The sequence below is a fragment of the Galleria mellonella genome, unplaced genomic scaffold (genome assembly GCF_026898425.1).
Source record: "Galleria mellonella isolate WM207_F2 unplaced genomic scaffold, CSIRO_AGI_GalMel_v1 utg32, whole genome shotgun sequence".
Taxonomy (NCBI): domain Eukaryota; kingdom Metazoa; phylum Arthropoda; class Insecta; order Lepidoptera; family Pyralidae; genus Galleria; species Galleria mellonella.
In genome coordinates, this window is record NW_026442075.1 from 5981699 (window position 1) to 6006718 (window position 25020).

The 25020-nt window shown below is 32.1% G+C and overlaps 1 protein-coding gene and 1 long non-coding RNA gene across 5 annotated transcripts in view; one reads left to right on the plus strand and one right to left on the minus strand.

Annotated features, from left to right (window-relative positions):
* The first annotated feature begins 339 nt into the window (after nucleotides 1–339).
* On the plus strand, nucleotides 340–13346 carry LOC128200970 (uncharacterized). Of its 2 annotated transcripts, XR_008252995.1 has the most exons (3): nucleotides 340–426; nucleotides 9944–9989; nucleotides 12947–13346. It is a non-coding gene; the product is annotated as an uncharacterized LOC128200970 (long non-coding RNA). The 2 variants fall into 2 exon arrangements; XR_008252994.1 differs by lacking the exons at nucleotides 340–426; nucleotides 9944–9989 and adding an exon at nucleotides 10909–11406.
* Nucleotides 2300–25020, minus strand: part of LOC113510718 (RNA polymerase II elongation factor Ell) — a 64656-nt gene continuing 41935 nt past the window's right edge. The window contains exons 4-14 of one of the 3 annotated variants that reach the window (XM_052896344.1): nucleotides 20415–20566; nucleotides 19288–19677; nucleotides 15986–16056; nucleotides 15750–15906; nucleotides 14764–14996; nucleotides 14190–14309; nucleotides 13602–13692; nucleotides 13003–13174; nucleotides 11970–12137; nucleotides 10051–10089; nucleotides 2300–9418 (exon numbers count right to left, since the gene is read on the minus strand). In XM_052896344.1, coding sequence (XP_052752304.1) covers nucleotides 9365–9418; nucleotides 10051–10089; nucleotides 11970–12137; nucleotides 13003–13174; nucleotides 13602–13692; nucleotides 14190–14309; nucleotides 14764–14996; nucleotides 15750–15906; nucleotides 15986–16056; nucleotides 19288–19677; nucleotides 20415–20566 — 1647 coding nt within the window. In that variant the 3' untranslated portion in view covers nucleotides 2300–9364. The remainder of the gene's footprint in view (nucleotides 9419–10050; nucleotides 10090–11969; nucleotides 12138–13002; nucleotides 13175–13601; nucleotides 13693–14189; nucleotides 14310–14763; nucleotides 14997–15749; nucleotides 15907–15985; nucleotides 16057–19287; nucleotides 19678–20414; nucleotides 20567–25020) is intronic. The other 2 variants (XM_026894227.3, XM_026894226.3) reach the window with 2 other exon arrangements.

Sequence of the window (25020 nt, forward strand, 5' to 3'; positions counted from 1 at the left end):
ACAGCACACTTCCTTAACTTACACAGTACGTTTATTAAATAATATTATAAACATCATTGATATATTTAATAGTTTCCTGCCAAAGATATTAGAAGCGGCTCAGAAATATCTAGAGTTGGGTTAAATACATTTATTATAATTTTGCATGTGTTAGCACATTAGATTTATAACATTGATTGGCTTTTGCTGTTTTAGTGTTATAATTATTTATTTATGAGTAAATAAATGAAGATGTACTTAAATTCTCGATTATCTTAACAGCTAACTCGGTACACCACTACTTGAAGTGTAATTGACTGACACTTGACACTGACAGCTCAGTAACCAGTAGAATGTTATTGTACATCTTGTACATAGATTTTAAACACTATTTCTTCAATTATAGACATTGTTTTTTTAAATAATATTGCTGATTGTCCTAAGAAGGTAGGAAGATAATTATTGCTGATTGTCGTCAATACCTTGAAACAATAAAAAAAATCTATCGATGTGAACTTAATTTTATTTTTCATGCTATAATGAACCAATTTATATACACAAATATTAAGCAAATTGTGGTATTTAATAATAGCGTAGAATAAGAATAAAATGTAGCGGTAGCTACATGAGTGGCCATAGATTAAAGATACCGTAAAAGAGGTTATTAGGAAAAAATCTAGAAAATCTTAAATGTTTTTTTAACTATATAGTGGTTCCCTAGATTATATCGATAGAACATCGAGTCTTAAAAACAGGTTAACTTATTGTTAGCTCGTTTATTTCTATTAATGTTCTTCTATTTACTTAGGCAATGACGTATTTTGACATAGTTGTGTTTAATTATTTAATAAATAATAAAAAAAATTAAATATCTCCTGACACAAACAAACCTATAATAAACAAATAATCGGTTAATCCTGTATCCTTAATAAAAGCCTGCATCATCATCATCATCATCATTTTAGCTCTATTATCCATCTACCGCTGGACATAGATTTTTTTTAATGAGTGAAAATGAAGTGTAGCCATGCTTATGCTATCGGTATACACTAGCGGAGCACAATAGATGATACGTGAGGATGAAAACAAGTCAATTAGCTCATGGTGATGAATTTCAAAAGAATTAATTATGGATTTCCAGGAGAAACCGCGAGTAGGTAGGTCATATCTGGGTCAATCTGATAGGGTATATTAATGAAGTCTTTAAATCCCATTAGTAACAACCCCCCCCCCCCCCCCAGCCCCCGCTCCCCATAGACTGCCATAAGGAACAGTCCTGAGTCACCTGCATCCATTGACTCCATGAAATGCATTTGAGGTCGTCACTCCATCCAGGGTCGTTTGACATTGCCGTATGGGATCGCCACTCAAGAACGAATATGTACATATCTACATTAATATTATATTTATATAAAACAATAGCACAAAAGACAAACAATAATTAAAATAATTCAATTTTTATTGAAAAAAAAATCCACCTCAAGTGGTCCGTGAATTGTGATTTCAAGACAGTATAAATGTAATTACGTACTAAATCTAAGGTGATTTCCAAATTCTCTAATAATCCTTTTTTTTTAATCCATTATTAGCTTGTAGCGCTTTAAAAAATGTGTAAAATGATATTTGATATATATTACATCCTATACAGGGATTTTTTTTATAATGGATGATAACGGAATGGTAACCCCCACCCGCGCTATCGGTATACACCGGCGGGCATCGGTGAAGGATGATAGGTGAAGATATATACAATAGATGAAGTAGGTCAGTTAGCCCATCGTGACGATTTCAACAAGAATTGTTCACGATGGTTTCCAGGGGAAACCACGTGGAGTTCGACCTAATAAGGCATATTGCTAGAAATGGGGCTGTCGAACTGGGGCCATTGCTAACAATCCCTTTCCCACCCCTACTATACATGGATAAGGCTTATTATTCCGGTCACACGGACGAAGTCGTGCGTAAAAACTAGTACTTTTATAAAGGAGTTTACTAGGCAAGTCAAATATGCTCTTCAATCATTAACACTACGTGAGCATATTTTTGAAAATCTAGTTTATGGTAATAAACAGTTTATAATAAATATTATCATTTTATAGTTCACTACTAATAAGTAATTTAAAATGGTAGTTTTGAGAGACATACTAGTAAACTCGTTAAATAACACCCGATGCCCATTCGATTGTATAATAAAAATCTAGATCCATGAAGGTGTGATGGTGGCACTGGCATTGCCAAATAGGAGTGATACCAATTTTATACAAATTTAGTTTGAAGGAAATAAATTTACTTTTAAGGTAAATAAATGAAACTACAAATATCATTGCATATTATTCTTTTTATATTTTTTTCATCAGTTTAAATGGAAAATACATTTTCATTTATTTATAATGTTGTCATTTATTGTAAACAAATATATTATAAAAGATTTACATATTACTATCGAAACAAATATTCACAAAATGGCAGACTAACTAAACAATTACTTAGCTGATTCTTCAAGCATGCTAACAATTGCATAATTTTGAGCTAAAACATAAGGTGAAAGTTTGGCACTGATCCCATAATTCAAATTTAAATGAAGATGGCATAAATGCACATTGCAGCAACACTATCTATTGTTTATGATTAAGTTAGTCTGTTTGTCCAAATTTGAATAGGTACCTTTTATAACGATACTCTTCACAACCTCTCTTTAGCTCATATTTATTGCATGATGTAATACTGACTATTCTTACAACTTTCACGTACGGCAGACGGCTTGTGTTTGCCACCTATCAAAGCTTGCACTGAAAGGGCAACGCCAAAGAGAGCTCACCTCTGACTATGGATTCTGTGGTAACTTGATAGTTAATCATTAACTACTCTGCTGCCTCATTTACAATCGAAATTAATTTTTTACTTAATAAAAAACAACAAACTCTGGCTCCCTTTTAACAATACAATTCCATTGAATGGATAAAATCAACTCAATTTAAACATTCAAACAAATCATTCAAATTAAAAAAAGTACCTCTTCTCATGTCTGCATTACCCTGCCTTAACAAAATCATACTATACACATAGTCGACAAACAAAAATAAAAAGCAATGGAAGAGGACATGAGCAAATGAAATTATAAATAAGTAACATTTGACTGTAAGGCTATTCATACCAAATAGTATGTTATCTTTTGTTCAAATTATGAACTTCTCGAGCATAAAGGCTAAGTCTCTTCCACTGTCACAGGAAACGCCGAAAAGAAAAGTATAATTCATAAATTGTACCTATACTTTGTTTATACTCTAATTTTTTTTTACATTTTAATAATTTAAAAACAACCAGTACTTGGTCGAGAAATTTATATCCATTTTTTTTTGTTTATTTTATGTTTTGATGAAATATTTAAAAGCTAATTAACGTGAGCCGATGTCAGGATTCATAGCTAGTCGTCGTTCGCTCGAACCGGCTGGTAAGTTTCGGTCTCTCGTCCGCCCGACTCGAGCTTATATAACGCATCTATACACATTAACACTACCGCATTGTCTATACATCTTGACTCATATTTATAATGCACTGATATTTCGAGGGGCACGTGGAATATCGCAGCATTGTTACATCGCGTCGAAACGCAGAAGCCGCCGCCGCGCTATCGGCTCGCACCGACACAAAACAATCCCTTTTAATTTATTTCCCCCCTTTTCGCATAATAGTAAACAAATAAAAATAAACGCTACGATTATATCTCTTAACGTGTCTAAATTTCTAATTCGTACTCTATTTACATTGACATAATACATAATATTCAATTGTTCGGTCAATCGACAGTCTTGGTAGAACGATGTCGAGCCCAGACGCGCGGGGGCGGCAGACCACCGATTACTGTACAGCAAATTTACAATAACATTTGATCAGCATACAAACTCAAAGATCTACATCTAAAAATTAAAATAAGGTAAAAATCATGTACGCCCGCCTTAAGCCGCTATAATATCAGCTATATTAAGTAATATAACGTGTTAGGTTTGGGCATGACAAAATGCCACTCGAATAACATACATACATATTTAAATCAAATAAAATAGGCCAAATTCATTGTTTAGATTAAAATACGGGGTCAACACAACCTGACTGATATTCACTTAATTAAAAACTTGGCAAACATAACATATAAAAACAACAAGTGTGGCCAGTTTGTCATGCCGCAAAGAATGATACATATTTGGAAATTAGTACTTCTATTATATCACTAACTAGGATTTAAGAGAAGATGACGTCACTAGATTCTAAATATAGTCTATGCTGTACAAAGTGGACTATGATATTTCATTGAGATATTTTTTCCTTTGTATAAACATGACAAAATACAAATATTTATGTCCAAACATCCTAATAACTTATTCGGTAACAAACGAGTAACATTTTACTCCCTTTGTGACAGTATATTATACTATATAAATGTTGAATTAATTACATTAGATAGGGATATCTTATCATTTCATATAATAATATATATTAGTTACATATATTTTAGTGGTCAGGAAATTGTAAATACGTGTCTAAACAATGTGCCGTCTAATAAAACTTGAGACAACATGAGCATAAAGATGGTTGTCTCATATAAAAAACCGAACAGATTTTAGATCTTCCCCTACTTGATATTCAATGCCTGTAAAAATATAATTTACTTTTACCCTACTCACGTAACGGGTGCGACGATGAACAGTGCTAAATCAACGGTTCAGACGAATGGAATGCATCATTCATAATATGCCACTTCAATTATTAACAACTTCCCCAAAACTAACATAAGAAATCTCCATGACAAACAATATAATCAGTAACTTGCAAACGTTACTCAATATTACATTAAAACAATCGATAGTGCTTAAACTACTGGTAACAATAACATTAACTATGAGTTCGTATCAAATCAGTTTAAATTTTAATCATAATTGTAAATTTATAGTGTGCGTGTAGGGGCAAGCAATTTGTCAAAAAGAAATTATATACGAATACAAAACAATGTGATTCCTAACTCCGTAATACATGTATAGCAAACCACGCATGTGTTAGAATTATGTTCACAACGGTTGATCACAGTTGCACCGTATACATAATTTTGACAACAACCCGTTGTAAACCAAATGTAAATATTTTGTATATTGGATGAATAAATAAAGAAATAAATTATAATGCAAAGCGAAATTTAATTCTAATATCATGACCACAGTATTGAGCATTTTAATGAGTAAAAAGCTATTAAAAAACCACAAAAACTTTCTATGAGCAACAAAATGACACTTAATTGTGAATTGACCAAATAACTTGACATCTTTAATGAATGTTTCTACGATTTTTGTATATAATATACATAAAACAATTGACGATTTCTAATGAGAAATAAAATTAACGGTATTTGACACATTAATTGACAAAAATTAACTGAAATAACAGTATTCAACAAGGTTTTGTAAACCTATGTAAAATGTTTACATATTACTATTATACATTTCATTATACGTATTTAATAATAACAAAGTAATATTATACATTAGGTGAACAAAATTTTAAAAATGACATTTATAGTGATTAAGGACGATCTTGATCATATTCTGCATTGGAAATATTGGACAAAATGACTTCGGCATTCATGATAAAAATCAGAATTACTTAATGCTAAAACCATTTTCAAATACATGGACGTTAATTATAGGACAAATTATGTAAGACGGTTTTACACACTTGGGCCAGGGACTGGGTGGGAACTGTGTTAGTGTTCCCTGGACATAATAAAGGTATGAACTACTAAGTTTTATTCGAATTAGAGTAACTTCTAGTTTGGACCGATTGAATCAGTTCAAACCGAAATATTTCATAAGAACGTCAACTGGCCCTAATGCAGACTAAAATTACTAAACTTTATTGTGTTCTGGAGGGTTTTTCCGAAGAGGACCAGAATAATTTCTTACTCCTAGTGGATGTTTTACACTGGCCGGTTGTTGCTAACTTTCAAGACGTTTTATTTGGCTATTAAAAATTATTTTTTCGCAAACTCTATGCTCATTTTTCTCGTATCAGCTCAATCGTGTTATACCGCGTACATTCTTAAACTAACAACGTTTACCGTCAATCACTTTATAGTTTCTTTTGTGACATTGATGAGTTACTTGTTAAAGCCGTTACGATATTTACAAGATCTTTTCACGGCAATTACACGACATAGCCAATATACGGAATAAATAATTAAATAACTTTAAAAGAAAATTGAAAATATTACACTACCCATAAAAAATTTAACAAAGAACATGATAAAATCTTTTTTTTTAAGATGCTACTATATACAAACATGCAAGTTCGGCAAGATAAACAAAATATAATGTAAGTACGTCCAACATTTAAAATATGGATGGACTGTTTAGAAGCTAAAGGGACGATATCTGATTAAACATTAGATATAAGGGCGCTATAAATGTACATCAAAGGCCAAAATAGTGCTGCTCAAAAAAATTGTTGACATTCAAAATTGATTTGATTAATATTTTGACTATCTTTAATATACAGTTTGGCCTTGTTAAAAGAGAAATAGTAAAAATAATTTCGCGTTCAGTATAAGCAATTTTTTGGATAACATTAACTTCAGACGGCAATACTTTCAAATGGAATAAAATGTGGACGAACAAATATGAATCTAATATTGGACTATTATATATTGATAATTTAATTATAAACAGATTTACATACATATTATTTACATTATAAAATTAATCGGACTATTAAGTCATATTTAGGGAGGATAAATTTCATTATATTCTATAGAGTGACGCCGTATTTGCAATTGTCACAAACTGTTTTTTGCGACTATTTAAAAAATACATAGCAATAACCTGGCTTGTTTTTTTTTTTTTCATGTAAATTCGGATATAAGTTTACAATATAAAGATTCTTTTTATAATTTAAAATTATAAAATATTAAGTATACTTATACGCAGAAAAATCAAATTGGTCGGAAAGCGAGTAATATACATAATATACACTACATAGTTACTATGAAAAATATTAATATTTGTTTCAGTATGGGCCCTCATGTCCGGGATTAGGCGTAGATTTTCTCTCTAAGAGACTTTGTCAATAATTTTGGTCAAGGCAATATCAATATAAATAATGGAAGAGCATAAAACTTATTTGTTAAATAATACGCCAAGTAACTACAATAACAGAGAATGAATCGCCTCAACCATGTTCAGTCAGCCTCCTCAATGTTTATTTTGCCAAATTGGCAGACCGCCTGTGCGGCAACATTGGTCGTAATTTATATATAAGATAGTTTTCAAGTTCATTAACAGGCTATTTATTCATGGATGTCCGTGTTAACTAGCTGTATACTTTATTTGTGTAAACTAACTGGGGGTTCAGTATAAAACGTATCTCCGATGTTTCTAATTCGAATTTAGTATCTAAAACTAGACATATTAGCACTAAGATATAGAATGCCCCTTTGAAAGTATATTTTGGTGACTAATTAATTTCTTTCGATTCTGAAACTTCGTATCGAATTTTATGGTGTTCATGTAGACATTCTGGCAACTTCAACTAAATTTTTATTAAGACGACGAAAAGAAATAAGTCTCTAGAATTAACTCAAACATCCACAAATAAAATCTTAATCAACTTCTACTTCCAAATTATAAATACTACATATAATCTTATTTTGTATATATTTTGTGATTTATCAAAATAATAATCATAAGTTATAAAATATACTCTTATCTGTATGTTGATATTTTCTTAAAAAGTTGACAATAATATAATGTGTGCATGAAAGAATGCATCTATTTTTGGGTTCGATTACAAAAAAAAATTAAGGCAAACAATCATATAAAATGATGTACTATTAATCCTGTTAATTTTTTTTATTTATTTAACACTTTATTGTACTAATATTACAGGACTTGTTCAAGAATTTTCAATAAATTAAAAAGTTTAGTTAATTTTTAATACAATGAAGGCTCTATATAAGCAACTTTCAATAAAACAATTCTTATTGGGAAAAGTTGCGTATAGGGAAAAAAGGAATATAAAAATTCCGTCCGGAAAATATTTTAACTTATTTCTTTTACTAAGCTGAGTAGAATAAATAAAATATAAAGAATGTTGCTTATAGAGATTATATAGAGTGTTCACTGTAATTATATTTTTTTTTATGATTTGAAGTCTTTATTTGTGGACACCAAGACTTTAATTATTTTGGACAATTTTATTGTTAAAAGTTTCGTAAGCGTACATTATATTTTAATATAATAACTAACGGTTTAACTTACGTGTAATTAGATCGAGAAAGCTCGAGTACTTTCGGGAACAATTCGAGATCCATAATCACGAGCGGTAGTGACACAAGCTCGAGCCTGACTGTGGCGATCGAACTAATTACGCGTAAGTTAAACAATCATTTAATAAATTAAAATATTTTTGATGAATCAGTGTAGAGTTCAGAATTAATATGTAGAATTGCGATTCAAAAATAATGTAATTGATATTTATACTCATTTACAGTACACGCATTATTCTTTTATTTTATTCAAAAAGTATTTACAACTGTATTTACATATTATGGTCATGATAGTTTCATCATCGTCATTTAAAACAATATATTGATCATAAGTCTCCTCTATAGATTACCATAACGAATGGTTGCTTACCTTAATATTTTTATTATTGCCCTTAATTATGATACAGATAATCTAGAACATTCAACTATCTAGACCATGGTCTGTTGTATAATGCAACAGTAATATAATTTATAAAATGTTGTTTTCATAAGAATTAAAGCATCCTTTCATGACACAAATATATAATTGGTACATGTAACATTCGAAGTAAAATTAAACAATAATAGATACATACAAGTCATTGTGGCCTTTACAGAACAATTGAGACAAAACAGTGCAAGGCCTACAATTACATTTTGAATATGTCTGTCACTTTACGGGAGACATTGTTACATACTCAATAGCAAAAAAACTGCATCAAAAAAGTTTTTAATGAAATTACTGTTTACACAGCCTCATATAATTCACTATGATAAATATAAATCTTTGATAGAAAGGCATATAAGAAGGCAGTACGAAACTAACAGGAAATAGACAACGTACGTTTCGATGCGGTTTGTTTGCACGAGTTTTGTACAGTCAAACCTAACCGATGTACTTCGGGTAATCTTTGTCATTCCGAATACAACCGAACCGTATCGTAGCGGCGGAGATTACTTGTGAAACGGATGGGTCATTTCGGGACGACGGATTATTTCCGGTGTACATCTATTGTAGTATGTCCAGTTGAGTGTGGATGGTTGTTGCAGTTAGTGCAAAGACTATAGGCAGCGGGCGGGCGGCGAATTACTCGAGTGTCAGTACGCTTGTGTCGTGCTCGCCGTTGGAACTCGTTCCGGTTTTAGGTTGCGCTGAGAAAGATAAAAATGAAAGTCAATTTAAAGCATAATAACTCGTTTCTTATTGGTGTATTTTATATAAAAGGCTTTTCTTTATTTGTATTGGAATAGCTAAATAAGTAAGCCCATCTGATGATGAGTGGATCACCGTCGCCTATAGATTTGAATAGGATTTTTTTGTAAACTTCTTTTTTACTACCGCTCATTTATTGATATAAACATACATTTAAAATAAATATATTCAACAAAATAAAGTAGTGTAGGTATTGAAACAGATGAAACACCAAACATCATACTTTTGGTATAATTATAGACAAAATAATAACATAATTTATTATTGACAAAATAAGTTGGAAGTAATTTTATATTTTTTACAAACTACTGCTGGATTCGATAAAGTTGGTTTGGTAAAAGAATAGGGGGTTTATTTAGAGAGAGCAGAGTTTTAATGTACTTTGTTCTCTTAAATTGCTTTACGACATTCATTGGTAATTTTATATTCTTATTTTAATACCACATGTATAATATTTCTTTCAGTATGAGTGAGGTAGCAGCGTTCATATTGAAGTTTGCGAGACACGAGGTAAGTTACTGAGATTACGAGGTTTGATATTTTATCGGTTCTGTTGATGTTTTTAACTTACTGGTATATCGCCATAATCCTTTAAATGTGTTTGTACAGACTTGAAATTGTAAAAAATGACATTATGACCTCCACACACACAGCAAGATAGCCTTAGGCCAAGATTTCCTTAGATAGTTATGAGAAAACCGGTTTTATTATTGTAAAATCTTTACTATATTTATTATAATTTACAGAAGTTACCTCTTAAAATTTGGTTTATAAATAACATCTGGTATAGAGTACGATGTAGGCTTCCTACTATCACTCGGATAAAGTAGCGGGCATTGCTAATATAATATACTTGCAGGCGGTATTTGCATAAAATACAAAAAAAGCAATAAAGTGAATATATAGGTTACAAACTTATTTACCCAGTTGTGGTAAGCAGCTTGTAGTATATTCGATCAATGCTATTATCTACATAGAGAATTGTTAATCAAAAATACGTAAAAAAGAATAGTAAAAAAATGATATTAAAATTGGAATTAGAATTTCAGTTTTATGATAATTTATGACAGTTGTATTTGTTTTAGACAGTTGTCGTACAGTCACATGTAACATTTTTACTGTTCAGACAAATTTAATGACATTATTTTATACATTATATTTAAATGCAAAAACCTATATTCCTTTAAAGATTTGGCTACGTGTTGAAACAAAGTTATAACATATAACACAAAAATACATTTACTGCTTTAATTTGCCTTTCGACCAAAAAAGTAATAATAAATAAAATATTTATTTTTGTGACAATTCCATGACGATTTAACGTCTTATCATTGATGCCAGTTTAATGATAGTGACGTGATCTTGATATTGTGTTATCAATTAACTTATTAGCAATACGTAAACAATATTTACTAATTTTGATGTTTATAAATGTTTATTTATCCATTCGGGTTTTCATTATTATTTGTCGACTATATTGTGCAATAGTAGAAGTAATACAGAAGTAGTCCATTCATAAAAACCCACTAAGCTTCCTACTATTGGGCATGAGTCTATTCTTACAACAATATTATTAGCTTTCTCCTACAACGTTGTAAATTGCGTTGGATTTAATGTAATATTTACAAATAAGCTAATCAATCGGTCATAAAAGACGAATATCGTTTTTTTACTGTAGAAAATTACTCAGCTCAAAGTGTAAATATTTTTAAATAACAAAGTATGATATTAAATTTTGTACTTTTTGTAGTTTTATAAGATTAATAAAAAAAAAAAAAAAAATATTACAGTATCGCTTATCAGTCTTTGCAATTCTACTAAAGCAAATCTATCATGAGGATTATTTCAAAAATCTGTTTATAACATCCTGAGGGTGCTTCTTTTATACTACTATTGAATGGCAACCAGGCTGACGGTGCACCTAATGGTAAGTGGTAACAGTCGCCTATATGTATGTACAGCATAATAAACATTACAAAATACACTATGATGAATGCCATGTTACTTATGCGTTGCCATTCCTAAGGACTATAGTGTGATACCTCCGTACCCTATAATTGTACTGCCATATCTCACCCTTCAAAATGAATCACAGCTAAGCAAGGACAATTACTTTTTTTTTATACTACATAGAATGGCAAACAAGCTGACGGCCCACCTGATGGAAAGTGGTAACCGTCGCCTATAGACATGAACAGTACCAAGGATATAACAGAGTATACTGTTTCGCCCATGATACCGCCAATGCGTTGCCATTCCCAAGGACTCAAGTGTTATTCCTCTGTACCCAGTAAATTCACGCCATATCCCACCCTTCAAACCGAAACACAGCCATGCAAACACAACTGCTTCACGGTAGAAACAAGAATGGGACAGCGGTACCCAAGCAATCGACTTTTGTACAAAGTCTTCCTCTGGTGACTTTACGATAAAAATACAATTAGCACTACTAAAGTCATCTAACTATGTATTCTAAAGAAGAGAGGGTACCTTATTCAGATGGTCGTGTGACAAACTCACCAGATTGTCATACTGAACAACCATCCGCTTTATGTGCGTGAGCTTGCGGTGAAGGAAGTTTACGCGCCGCCGTTCGAGCTGATACTCCGTATCTTTGCTTACTCGACGGTACTCTTCTTGGATACGTAGCTCTATGCTCTGTTTGAAAATTAAATTTTGTTAGCGTCTTAATAATAAAAAAAAAAAATATAATATATATATATATATATATTAAAAATAATATCTATGTTTTCACTTAAAGGAAAGAAACCGTAATATCGTTAAGAAAAAACAGCATTACAAAAAAAAGGTAAACATCCAACATTGGACGGCCTTATCGCTCAATAGCAATATTTTCCGGCAACCTTAGGGTGGACGGGAGTATCCAATCTCGCATCTGTTCGAGACGTAACATAACGAATAATAGAGACATGATTAACGCTAAAATAAGCACTATTCTCATCACCAAATACAATGATGAAAATGGTACCATTAATTTTAGTCATTCAAGAAGATTTCGAGATATCAGGCCTCATTTTGGATGTTTTATAGGTACTTTTTTATTCTATTACAGTGGCAAATAGGCGTCGTGTATAACCAAACTTCGATTAAGGAAATTATCATGAATATTAAGGATTACATCGGAAATCCTTGGGCTACATAGACTGGCTTATTTACTCTTAAAAATGTAACAAAAATTACGGCGAGTAAAGTGTATGATATTCAAGACATGCTGTCTGTGATCTCAATATAGTGATTTTTTAATTTAATCATTACATGTTGATATTCCTATCACAAACGGAATCGTCGATTAATGATCTAGCTGAATTGGACTTTGAGCTAAGTTTCTGAAATTATCACTTCAAATAAATGAGATAATATGTACACAATAAATAATAAGATAATGAAAAATGAAAATAAATTTTACTTAAAATTATTAATACTTTTGGTAATGAATACATTTACAGGATAGCCAAGCCGTGGTGTATGAACAAGTAGTGGCTAGGTATGCACAATACAGTACCTGGTGGTCAGGCGAGTGCCTGGGGAAGCTGTCTAGCTGCTGCTCGAGCTGGGTGAACAGCGCGGCCACCTGTGCAACGCGCTCGTACAGTGCTCGATACTCCTTGTAGAGGGCCGCGAACTCGTCCTTGTACGCGCGCCGCGTGCTCGAACTTGTTATAGGCGGGTATTGCCTATGAAATCAAAGCCATAAGTAAATGAACCAACTTTGGAAAAACGCTGTAGTCATTTCAATTTGTTATATTATTAAAAAGGTTTTATATGCACGTACCGATATGGAAGAACAGTGATTTATCAATATAAAACGATGTCAAAATAAATATTCTTTCGAATTTGTGTAATATACTTTGCGTTTCACTTATCTTTTTTTGTGTTAATTGTTCTCTCGAATAAATTTTTAATAAGCATATCAATAATCAAACTACCACTGCGATACCTACTCCAATTAAAATGTCTTCCAGAGATCAATATAAATTGCTTCCTATGTTTATTTAACGATGATCATTAACTCGAAGGTCGATTGTGAAAGGGCCAACTTATGCAGTCGTTGGCAGTGACACTATGCAAATAAGAATTGTATTTGTTTGACATTCTTCTTACCTTTCAATGTCAGCCGATTCAGTCAATTTGTCGTCGGGTACGGACGGCAATTCTGTATTTTCTAAGGGTTCCGTATTAGTGATGTCTTTTACTGTAAAGGAAAAATATTTTCTATAGCAACGGTTTATTTAATATATTATTAATTACGAATTGTAAACTAGAAACTTGAGACATTTTACAAAATGTATTTGATATTACCGACGAATAAAATAAATATGTAATAGTAAATCGAAGTTTATCAAAAATTCAACAATGGCACTAAAAGTTTGAAAAAAAAAAACAGTTAAAATTTGAACTATGCCAACGACATATAATTTATGATAATATTAGGTGTATAGATTTAGTATTAGGCGCTTGATCAGTTTCATTTAATGACCTACTATTCAAGTCATGCCTTTCACTTTGGTCTATACATAGAGGATTCTATAATTTTATAAGTTAAAAATTTGTCTCTAATCTATGCCTCAAGCCAAACTTTCAAAATTGATTAACAACCATTTGAAATTTCACAAATGAAAATACTGTTTTCTTCTTAAAAAAGAAGTTGAACAAAATGCATAATTAAAGTAATATAATAAAATTACAAACCTGTGATATTACTAGTTTGCTCTACAGGGGGACTATTTCTAAAGCCATTCGTTTTAACGGGACTGGCGCAGATTTCCTTAACAGTGGTAAAGTTGAGGGTGTAGCCATTATCCTTTTTCACTGCAAATAAAACGTTTTATATATTTACAAACTAATATATAGAGAACGTACATAACATACAGGTTTATTCTAGTCGTAGGATATTTAGTGAATAAATTTTTAGTTTCATGTATAATACATAAACGATAGACATACAATACATATACGAGTATGAAAAGAATTCCTTCGTCTCTTACTATGTCGTACTTGACTGATCAGGGTGTTTTGCATAACCTGCCGAGTTTAAGAGGCTTCTTGCGCTGACGGCATAATATTAACGGCATTTAAATTTTAATCACATAACATACATATGAGTTATAAAATGCAATTCCTATTTTAATTCATGTAATGTGTGGGCTTTTTAACCTCCCAGATCATAGACTGTAATGAAACAACGTACTACGATCACATGACGGCATCGATCTCTTCAAAGTGGCAGTGTTCAGTGGTGGTGTAAATAGCGGCGGAGGCTTACCCGTGGTTCTGTCATCCTCGTTGTCGGACGCGTGCCGCTCGCCCGACGAGGTGGTGGCGTAGCCCGAGGAGGGCGGCGACTGGCGGCGGTAGTGCGAAATGCGCTGCTTTTTGGCCGGCAACTCGTCGGCGGCGCCCGTGCTCGGCCGCTTGCCGCCGCCGGGCGACGCGCGTGGCGACAGCGAGTGCGCCGAGTCGCTGCTCAGCGGCGGTGTTAAATTTTGAGGTTTCCGCCTGTACATTTTTATTTTTATTTCGTTTAAACGACGCACCAGTGGTCACCTGCACAATACTGCGTTTCCAACGAAATATAAGTACAAGTCAAATATTTGTAAACAACATAAAAGTTTAAAATTAACAATAAGTACAATGGTATAAACATGTATAAGACAATGTTGTCGTCCAAATTAAATTTTTATTTAATCATATAATGATAATTCATCATCATCAGTGACAGTTATTTACACAAAAAGGTGAAAATGAGGGCTAATATTACATATTGTACTGGTGATCGTTACGTGTGATCCACGTATATATCGCTTTCTTATCTGTTTAATTCTAAGACTGTAATGTGTGTGCTATTATATTATTACTTTTCGGTTTAAAGGGCAATCTTCATCATACCAATCGTTAATTGTCCACTGGTGAACATAGGCCTTCCCCTTGGGGGATTATGCCAGTATCATGCTTGGCAAGTGGGTTGACAACTGATTGGCAAGCTTGGCAAACACTATGCTTTGGCGATATATTAAAAGGGGCGCTGCCCATCCTTTGACCATTAAGTTTCCTTAGTCGCCTTTTACGACACCCACGGGAGAAGGGTAGCCCCATTTTATGCCGAGACCAAACAGCACTGACGGTATTACAGCTATGTAATTTCTAGCACAAGCGGTAATAATAATTAATCTATGTACAACGTAATCCAAACCAGTTGTACAGGAAAAATACTATATAGCAATAACACAATAATGCATGCATGTAAATTACCTCTTCAGCGTACGCTTTTCCTCCTCTGAATAGAATGGCCAATCTTCGTTGACGTCATTCCATATGTGTCTACGTAAATGATAACAATTGTCCTTCAGCGTGGCTATCTGAGGCAGAAATTTGTTCACCAGACTGCGTTCCCTCTCCTTGATCCCCTCTGTAATATCATACCGAGTATGAACTAAGTTCACTTTCATTGTTAACTAACCACATTAAGTATATGGTAGATAACTCACCACTATTAAGCCTTGCATACAATTCGGGCTTCTTGAAGGGTTTCAGTGCTAGTAATTGTATAAGTCTTTCCCTGAAAAGAGATTAGAAGAAATTAGATGTGATTTTTATTTTATAACATGGGGAGCAAACTAGCATGCGGCACTCATGATGGTAAGTGGTTATCGCCGCCCATAACATTACAAAAACTGTAGGTGTTGTTTGCCTTTAAGAAAGGATAATGCTTTTTTTTTCAAGGGCTTCAATGTTTTATCTATTCGGAAATACTGTTGCTGAGTTGTTTCCATAGTTTAGTTTCATTAATATTTTAGTTTTTATATAATAATAATACAATTACTACTCTCAGCAATCGTAGGAGGTTCGTGTCCTATAGCGTCAATATTTAAAACACGATGGTATTTAAGGTAGATTACAGAAGAATAGCTTTACTTGTAATCTAATAATTTTATTATTGATCCAAACGTGAATTAAAAAGAAAGAGGCTAAAGTGTGATTTGACATTATCTCTTTGACATTATTATAGATCTCCTTCTTAATATTCTAAAAAACTCTTATCGCTTAGGTAACTTAATATAACAGTGTGTTGTGTGTTATACAAAATACGTTAAATTACAAAATGTATATATATGACTGACTGACTTGAGATCGTTTTACTGTCTCTTTTTAGTTATGGATATTAAAAACAGATAATAAAAATATACTAAAATTAGACAACTTTGCCAGTTAAATTGACAGCATTTTTCATTCGATCAAGTCTATAAGGCTACTCAAAATATAGTAATATAGAACAACAAGAAAAATTTCTGTACAACTTTCGCTAGTTATGTGAAGTGATAAAAAAATTATATAATCGCATTAGAGCAAACATTTTGCATCATATATTAGTTAAATCATGTAACATTGAGTTTCTAAGGCATATTTCCGTTTAAAAAAATATATATAATAAACATATTTCAGACTGTTAAACACGTTTAAAACAGATCGTTAGGTTTAGGACCAATACACAATCATAGAGAATTCTTTGTGGGATTGTGAATGAACAATTAGACATTATTAAAGTCTACAAAGTGTTTGTATTATTTATAATTATTTTACAAATTAATATGCCTACCCGATAAAATCGTGGTGAGAAAGGTTAATTTACTTCATATCCGATACATTGAGTTTATTTGGCGGATACTACAAAAATATGAATATGTAATATACTTAAAACAAGGTTGATAGATTTATTGGTATTTACAACCACCACGGTATAAATGTTGAAAATTTTATTTAAAACTTAAAAGAGATTACGCCCGAGTAACGTTACCTTTTGAATTTTAAAAACAACATGAAAGCTGGATTACTTTGCATAAAGTTACGTATGTCTGGACATTGAAAACTAAAAAGAGTGATGGAAGTAAAGATGACGATCTCAAACGCATCAAACGATTCCAAGTATATATATATTCTCGTATATACGTGTCCAATCGATAACCTTCTCCTTATTTTTCTTCTGTTAAAATCAAATAATTGTTTATCAACGAACTTGTTTAAGTAAAAGATATATTCAATTGGGAATACTTAATCTATAAAGGTACCTAAATTGTTTGTCTATAAATTTCAAGGCATAGTGGTTTACGATGCAGGTTGATGACGATGACGGTGAGTTATTGAGTCAGTATCCTCTTTTATGACACAATTATATGCAAGAGCCAATGTAAAGTTGTTAGGGAAGGTATAAAACGAGTTGACTGTATGTATATTGCAACCACATTTCCTTTACCACAATATATTATCGTTGTGGTTTTAAACCGATAACGATATGACATTATCACTCAACTTTTGGATACGGCAACGACACGCGAGCAATTGGAGATATGTTAAACAGAAGATAATATTTACAGCCTGATAATAGTTTCGTTTACCAATTACGCGTTAATATAATAATGTAACAGATAAGTGTTTTACGTAACATGATTGGGACCCCTAAGACTGTAAGATATGACTTGAAGAATGTCATAACAATTAAAATTTCATAAAATATACTTAATAGGTATGATAAGCTTAGCTGATATTATTGTTACATTGATGAAATTAAATGGTGTATTATAAGTTTCAATTATTTTTTCTTCTAAAAAAAATAACTTTTTTTATTAGAAGCAGAACACAGTATCGGAAATGGATTTGAAAAATCTAATCGAGCAAATTATACCATAAAACTATGTTAAGCATAGTGATAAGAAAAAAAATAGGTTTATTATACCATAGTATATTTAGCCTTGTGAATTTTAACCTTTAATTAATCGTATTTGGAATATACAAGGGTGTTTCCTTTAACATGTCATGTCAGTGTCCAACCAAAGGTGACAAGGTAACCTATCATTAAAATTTAATCCAAAGGATAAGTCATGTTTATAGTGAATTCATTATCACTGTAACTATCAAATCTAACTAACTGTAACTTCATTAAATATATTTTTTATTGTTCTTTAATTTCATGACCAATTCAATGAACCGGAATACTAAGATTTTAAGAAACTCTTAAGTATTATTAGTATCAAGTACGCATCTCACGAAAAAAAACAGGTTTTGTTTTTTTGATTATTGCTTCTCTTGCAAACTTATTCGTTAGTGACTTGGCAAAAGTTAAACCTGACTTAATACATTCAATATGAAGTTTTAAAGTACCTAACAATTTTTAAGTATTCTCGACTGATGTCTCTGTATGCTCTTATAGAATCAAAAGCATCATAAAACTAATCGGTATATTTAATATAATAAAACACGAGTTACCGTTAAATGTCACCTTGTGAATGTGTTGTATTAGTATGTTATCTTTAGATTAAAGTTTATGCTCATTTTAAGGCAGTTACATATGTTATATAAAAGACCAAGTTAAACAAAAAATGTTGTTTCAAAGTGTGTTTTAAGTTATCATTAACTTAATAAGAGTATGTGTAATAAACAAAGCAAATAAATAAAATTTTGTATCAATTAGAGCACCATAAGGTTACATGGATCTTTTTACAATATTTTATTTTCTACTAATGCCTAACATACATAATTGTTGTGTGGTGGTTTCTATTGGAAAGTGTTATGCATAGTTTATTACCAAACACTCGTATTGGGACGTGTAAATGGTGAATTTAAAGTGATTAGTATTATTCGCTTCAGTGGTTACTACTATTTGTTTTAGTAGAATTGTAATTACAAAATAATAGCGTTCAAGTACTACTAAAGAGATGAAGAACACACTTCATTTTAGAGATGTAAACACAATTTTTGAGCCTTACCATAAACTGTTTAAAAACTGTATACTAACTTTATGGATCGTTTAGTGAGATCCGGATTGGGGGGTGGTCGCTGCTGTTGGTGTTGGTGTGGGTGCGGTTGCTGATGTTGCTGCTGCGGCAGCGAGGGCATTGTGGGTTGCTGGCGAGGCATCGGGGGCGCCACAGCAGGTCGCTCCACCCTTTCCACTCTCTCTGGCCTGTCTATACGTTCGGGCCTGTCTATGCGCTCAGGCCTCTCTATACGCTCAGGTCTCTCTATACGCTCAGGCCTGTCGGGCCGCTCTGAACGTTCTAAGCGCTCGGCTCTATCTGCACGCTCAGCTAAATGAGCCGCTACTGATCCTGGGTATACAGGATGCGCTGAGCGGACTTTGACGCGGCGTCCAATATCCGTCTGGTTCGGTTTTATGACGCGGGTGCTGTAATGATATCGACTCGATTAGATATTATGAAACAGTCTAAAAGAATAATACAATATGTAATGCATTCAGAATAAAAATATTGTCAAAAAATATTGATTTGTTTTTCTTATGCAATTACAAGCTATAGTCACTGAACATATTATCTTTTTAATATTTCTGAATCTTATAAATAACAACTTAATTGATAAAAAGATTAAGATAAAGTTATTGTATAAAGTAATGTTTGAAGAAAATGTATAAAGAAGTGCATAAAAAATATTCGTTCTCAAATAAATTGAACTACTTCAAGAGAAATATTAGATTATATAATGTCTACATGTTCGATAATTGAAATTTGAATAATGCAAATTTGACAAAATACAATTGCGCAGTTTTCAATAAATTTGATACAATTGAATATTCTGCATTTTTTGTCTCAATTCGAAATATGAGGACATGGTTACGAAATGTTAGTACGTCATTAAGAAATATCTAATACAAATAATAACATAAAAGTGTATGGGTGCTTGGTAGGTACCCGTCTTACTAGCGTTTCCGCTGTAAAGCTATGCGGTTTGGGGGGTGGGATAAGGTACATTTAGATTTCGATAATAATAACATATGAGGGGTACCATGGGTGTTAGTCAAAGAGAATTCTACGATGGTGCTGTCCATGATTACAGACAACGGTAATCTTTGTTAGGTAGGCCAACGGCCTGTTTGTCATTGTAAGCCGTGTAATAAAATATATGTACCATTTGCTCTGTTCCGCAGCGACAGTTCTCGCCATGCGGTCTTTAGTAGCCTCGTATGAGTCGTCGTTAGCTTGCACTCGCATCCTGCGCGGCAACGGCCCGCACGACTCCAGCCGCCGCGCGCCCCCACCCCTGACGCATTCGAACGAACCCTGGAAGTAAACGTTAGATAATTAGGATAAATATTTTGCACAATATATTAATACCTGAGATTAATTTGAAAGTGTCATTCTCAATTTTCATTACATATTTTTTCCTCAAGCTCTTGTAAGAGGCGACTGGAGTAGAAGAAGAAAGCATAATACACCAGTGTAAGAAAATTAATGTCCTCCTATTAAGTATTCGCAGAGACATTCACTACAAAGAGATTGACATTACTGGGTTATTATGGTAACATTTTCATGGCATAAAACGATAAGAAATAAGATCCAATATAAAGAGAGGAATATTAATGGGTTATTATGGTAAAGTTTTCACGGCTTAAAACAGCTTAAAAAGTTCTCTAAAATAAATATATATTCATGTATAATTTACCTTTTTACATAATAATAATAAATTTTATAAACGCAGAAGCATTAGGATTAATAACTAATTATGTATATAAAATAATACAATTTTACACAAGAGTTGTATCAGCCGTTAATTGTCCACTACTGAACATAGCCTCCCCCATAAGAGGGGTTTTGCCAGTAGTAGCTACGCTTAGCAGGCAGGTTGGCCACTGCAATTTGGCTTTTGGCATTAAACTCCCTTAGTCGCACATGAGTAATTTTGTTAAAATATTATAATGTTGTTGTAATATTGTTATTTCAATATGTTACTAGATTTAAAATTTAAGTATTACCAAGCAGTACGGTATTTATCTACTCATATCGAAATTAGAGAATTAACTTTTGACATGATAACCATTTGAACTTTCCGAACAATCCGAACTCACATTTACATATTAAATCACTTGATATATAGACATAGTGAGATCTTAAAAGTCTTGTTACAAAAAAAAAAAAGAATGTATAAACGTCAGAGATACCAATTAGTATTCACGCTAGTAAATCACCTTGATTAACACAAAATATTTAAAATTCGAATTGGCGTATTGAAAAAAACTTAATACAAATTAGAAGAACTTGAGTAGAAATTTCAGTGATGGCAATATGAATGATTTTGAAGCCATAATAAATATGATTTATGATAACTACTATAAAATAGTTTAAGAAAGTAGTATTCACACGTGATTTTACTAGATTTATTTGAGGTCTCCTCTACCACAGTTTTACAATACAATACGAATGCTTCGTGCCTGAAATTGCACTTTCTAACGGCTATTGAGTAACCGTCTCAACGCGCGCTGCATTCCAAGTGAACATTCATTTTTATTTTTCACTGCACAAAATAATAAAATTGCTTGAAACGTACAGAAATTTATAACAGACGTTAAAAAATAGAATAGGAACGGCGTTGAAAGCTGAAACGAGGAGATATCACTTCAGGCGTAGGCAGAGAATCGAAAGCCAAAGGCCTTCGCTATCCTTGTTTATATATATTTTACTTCGTCTGTTTTCATAACTCGTTGCGTACAGGTTCCAGAGACTATTAACTTCTCTTTCGGAGATTATTCCACAGGGTGTGTCCACCCAAAGGTCAGAACAAAGCAGCACAAAGACATGTCTGAGAGTATGCGCCATTTTTAAGAGGCCAGGCCCACATTGGAAAATAATCTTTAATACGCCTATGAATAATAAGAGCCTTAAACTTTGATGTAGCTTTTGTTACGGCTATAGCCAAGGTCAACTTTCTGATCCTTTTTCTAAACTGATTCCATTTCTTAATTTAGCGTGATTTTGCGCATTTATATCAATCTTGAGACAGTTAAGATATTAGCTCCCATAGCTTTCATGATATCTAGCCCGTTTCTTCAATCAACCATTGTCTATTTATTAATCTAAATATCACTCAAGTGCTATGAAGCCAAAGATTTTATGTAAATCACAACTGTTGCTAGAAACATAAGTAATTAATTATAAAATACAATTTGCAAATTAGAATGATAAAATTAGCCTAGTTTGTTTAGTGAAAATATTTAGGGCATAGTTCGAACTATCCATACGTAAGTTTATTCCAACGAATTTGTCGGTCATAACTTATTATCCACTGCAACCGTTTCGCGACCTACAAACTCAGGCGAGCGCGCATATACATTATAGAGGGATACCACGGAGAATATTAAATATATCCTAGCTATTACTTCATCGAGTCAGCATCAAATCAATCACAATTTTTTTTATACGATTTTTAATAGACTGTCAGAGTAGATAATGTTTTTTGTATGTAGTATGTGTGCTGGGCCCGCAAATTAGACATCATTCGATTAGTCTCAGCTACGAGTAACGTTAGGTACATGAAAATGCATCTAGTCGGTGTTGCGAGCGTGCACACGCTACATTGCCCAAGTGAATAATTGTGATTTTATGTATATTTCTAAATAGTACAAAACTAAGTAGTGTCCGTATCTGTTTATTTCTCTACTTATTTTTTATAAATCATACAACAGATTTTGGTATAGATCCTAATTTACATCCGTAATCCGTCGCCAGAATTACATAATCTTTGAAAAAATATTATGTAATTTTTGCAAAAATTAATTCTTAAGATTCATATATTTGTTACCACAGTGACATTCGTTTATCAACCGACTTTAAAAAGAAGGAGGTTCTCAAATCGGTTGGATTCTTTATGTTTGTTACATTGAAACTTCGTCAATTATAAACCGATTTGGAAAATTCTTTATTATCTGAAAGGATATATTTACAGATTAGTCCCATAAAAATTTTATCAAATTTCAGCAGTTTTTAAAATAGTTAATTTTATCAAATTTCAGTATTTTTTGTGAAACACAATATTATTCAGATTCAGTAATTAGCAGTACTTCCCAAATATTAAATTCCATTTTTAAGTTAGCAATTATTGTGAAAAAAGTATTAAGGTAAATTATACTCATAAAAGGAAATCAGAAGGACTCTACTGTACTAGTTTTTGTTTAAAAGATAATAAATACAAAATGTTAGTTTGTATGATTAACATCACTAATTAGAAGATTTATACAATTCTATACCTTACGAAAAATGAAGACAAAAGTTGGACTATTTTTGTCGATAATTTCTATGGTAACTCTATCTAGATGTTTATGATCTAGCGTATGCATTAATCATCTTATAACATGTATGCGTGAAGTAGACACTGTCACTTTAATAACATATAGGCTAAAAACATTATTTTTTATTGCGAGTTAATGTCGCGTGAAAGTCACAGGGCGTTACAAATCAATAACATGTATATTTAATTCGAATAAAAGATATATTGCTAAGTAACATATTGAAAGTCTGAAGTATTTTTTTTTGTTATTCCATATATACACTGCTTGTATTCTAATTGTTGATGAGTAAAAATTTAATTAACTATCTATATATTTCATGTGTCTACCTGTTCGTGGTTTTTAACAAATCGTGGAGAAAAATAAAATTTCTTAGTCTATATTAACCACATAGAGCATTCCTAGTTAAATTAGGTAAATCTTTAGCATTTGGTCGAGGGATGGACAGCAGCGTCCCTTCTGAAATATTACCAAAAACTAACTATAGTTGCCAACTCGCCTGCTAAGTGTGGCAATTACTGGCAATACTCCACTAATTGGGGGAAGCTTATGATCAGCAGTGGTCAGTTAACGGCTGATATGAAATCTTGTGTTGGTTTTATACTATGTTACAATTTACATAGCAGTTATTTTTTTGCATAACATTACATTATTTTTATAATCCGTTATACGTATGGGAGATCCATCACTTCGGTTGAACATAGTTTAAAAAATTAATATTAGAGGATATTTTTATTTATTTTATAACAAATTTATCTCAACACCTTGGTTATATATTAAATCAGTTTAAGACTCCAAAATTTTGGACTTTGCAGTAAAAATTATTAAAAACTATGGTCGGCACAGTATTTTCTGTAACGCCTGTAATATTGATCAGGTCTTTACAATGACGGCCATCACTTTTCCATTTCCAATATATATCTAAAATGTTAAACATAAATTTGAAAATGGAAATTAGCTTATCTATAGTTTCATTTAAGATAGCTTATTATACATAATATTTAACTTGAAATATATGACGTTAAGTAGTCATCACCTGTGCAAATATAATGTAATGAACTCATGTATTTACGTATAACAAAATTCTTGAGTTTTCTGTTAATTGATATTAAAACTATTGAAATATTTTGTTTATAGTATGTATACATTTTGAATAAATTCAACGGAATATACAGCCTTGGCAAAAAGTATTTGCCACCCTAAAAATCCTTAGAAATTTCTTATCTATTGGCCTGTAGTGGGTCTATTGTCGCCTAGTACACATCTAAAGATTAACATGAGCAAATCAAAACAGCGCACAATGCCATAAAACTATAAACACAATAGAGATGACTCATTTCTAAGTAAGTGGCATTTTAGGGAAATTAATTTGAATTTACTACGATTCATCATAGTGTGAAGAACTCTTGACAAATTATTGTAAATTGGTTCTTATTTTACGGAAGGCAGTTTATA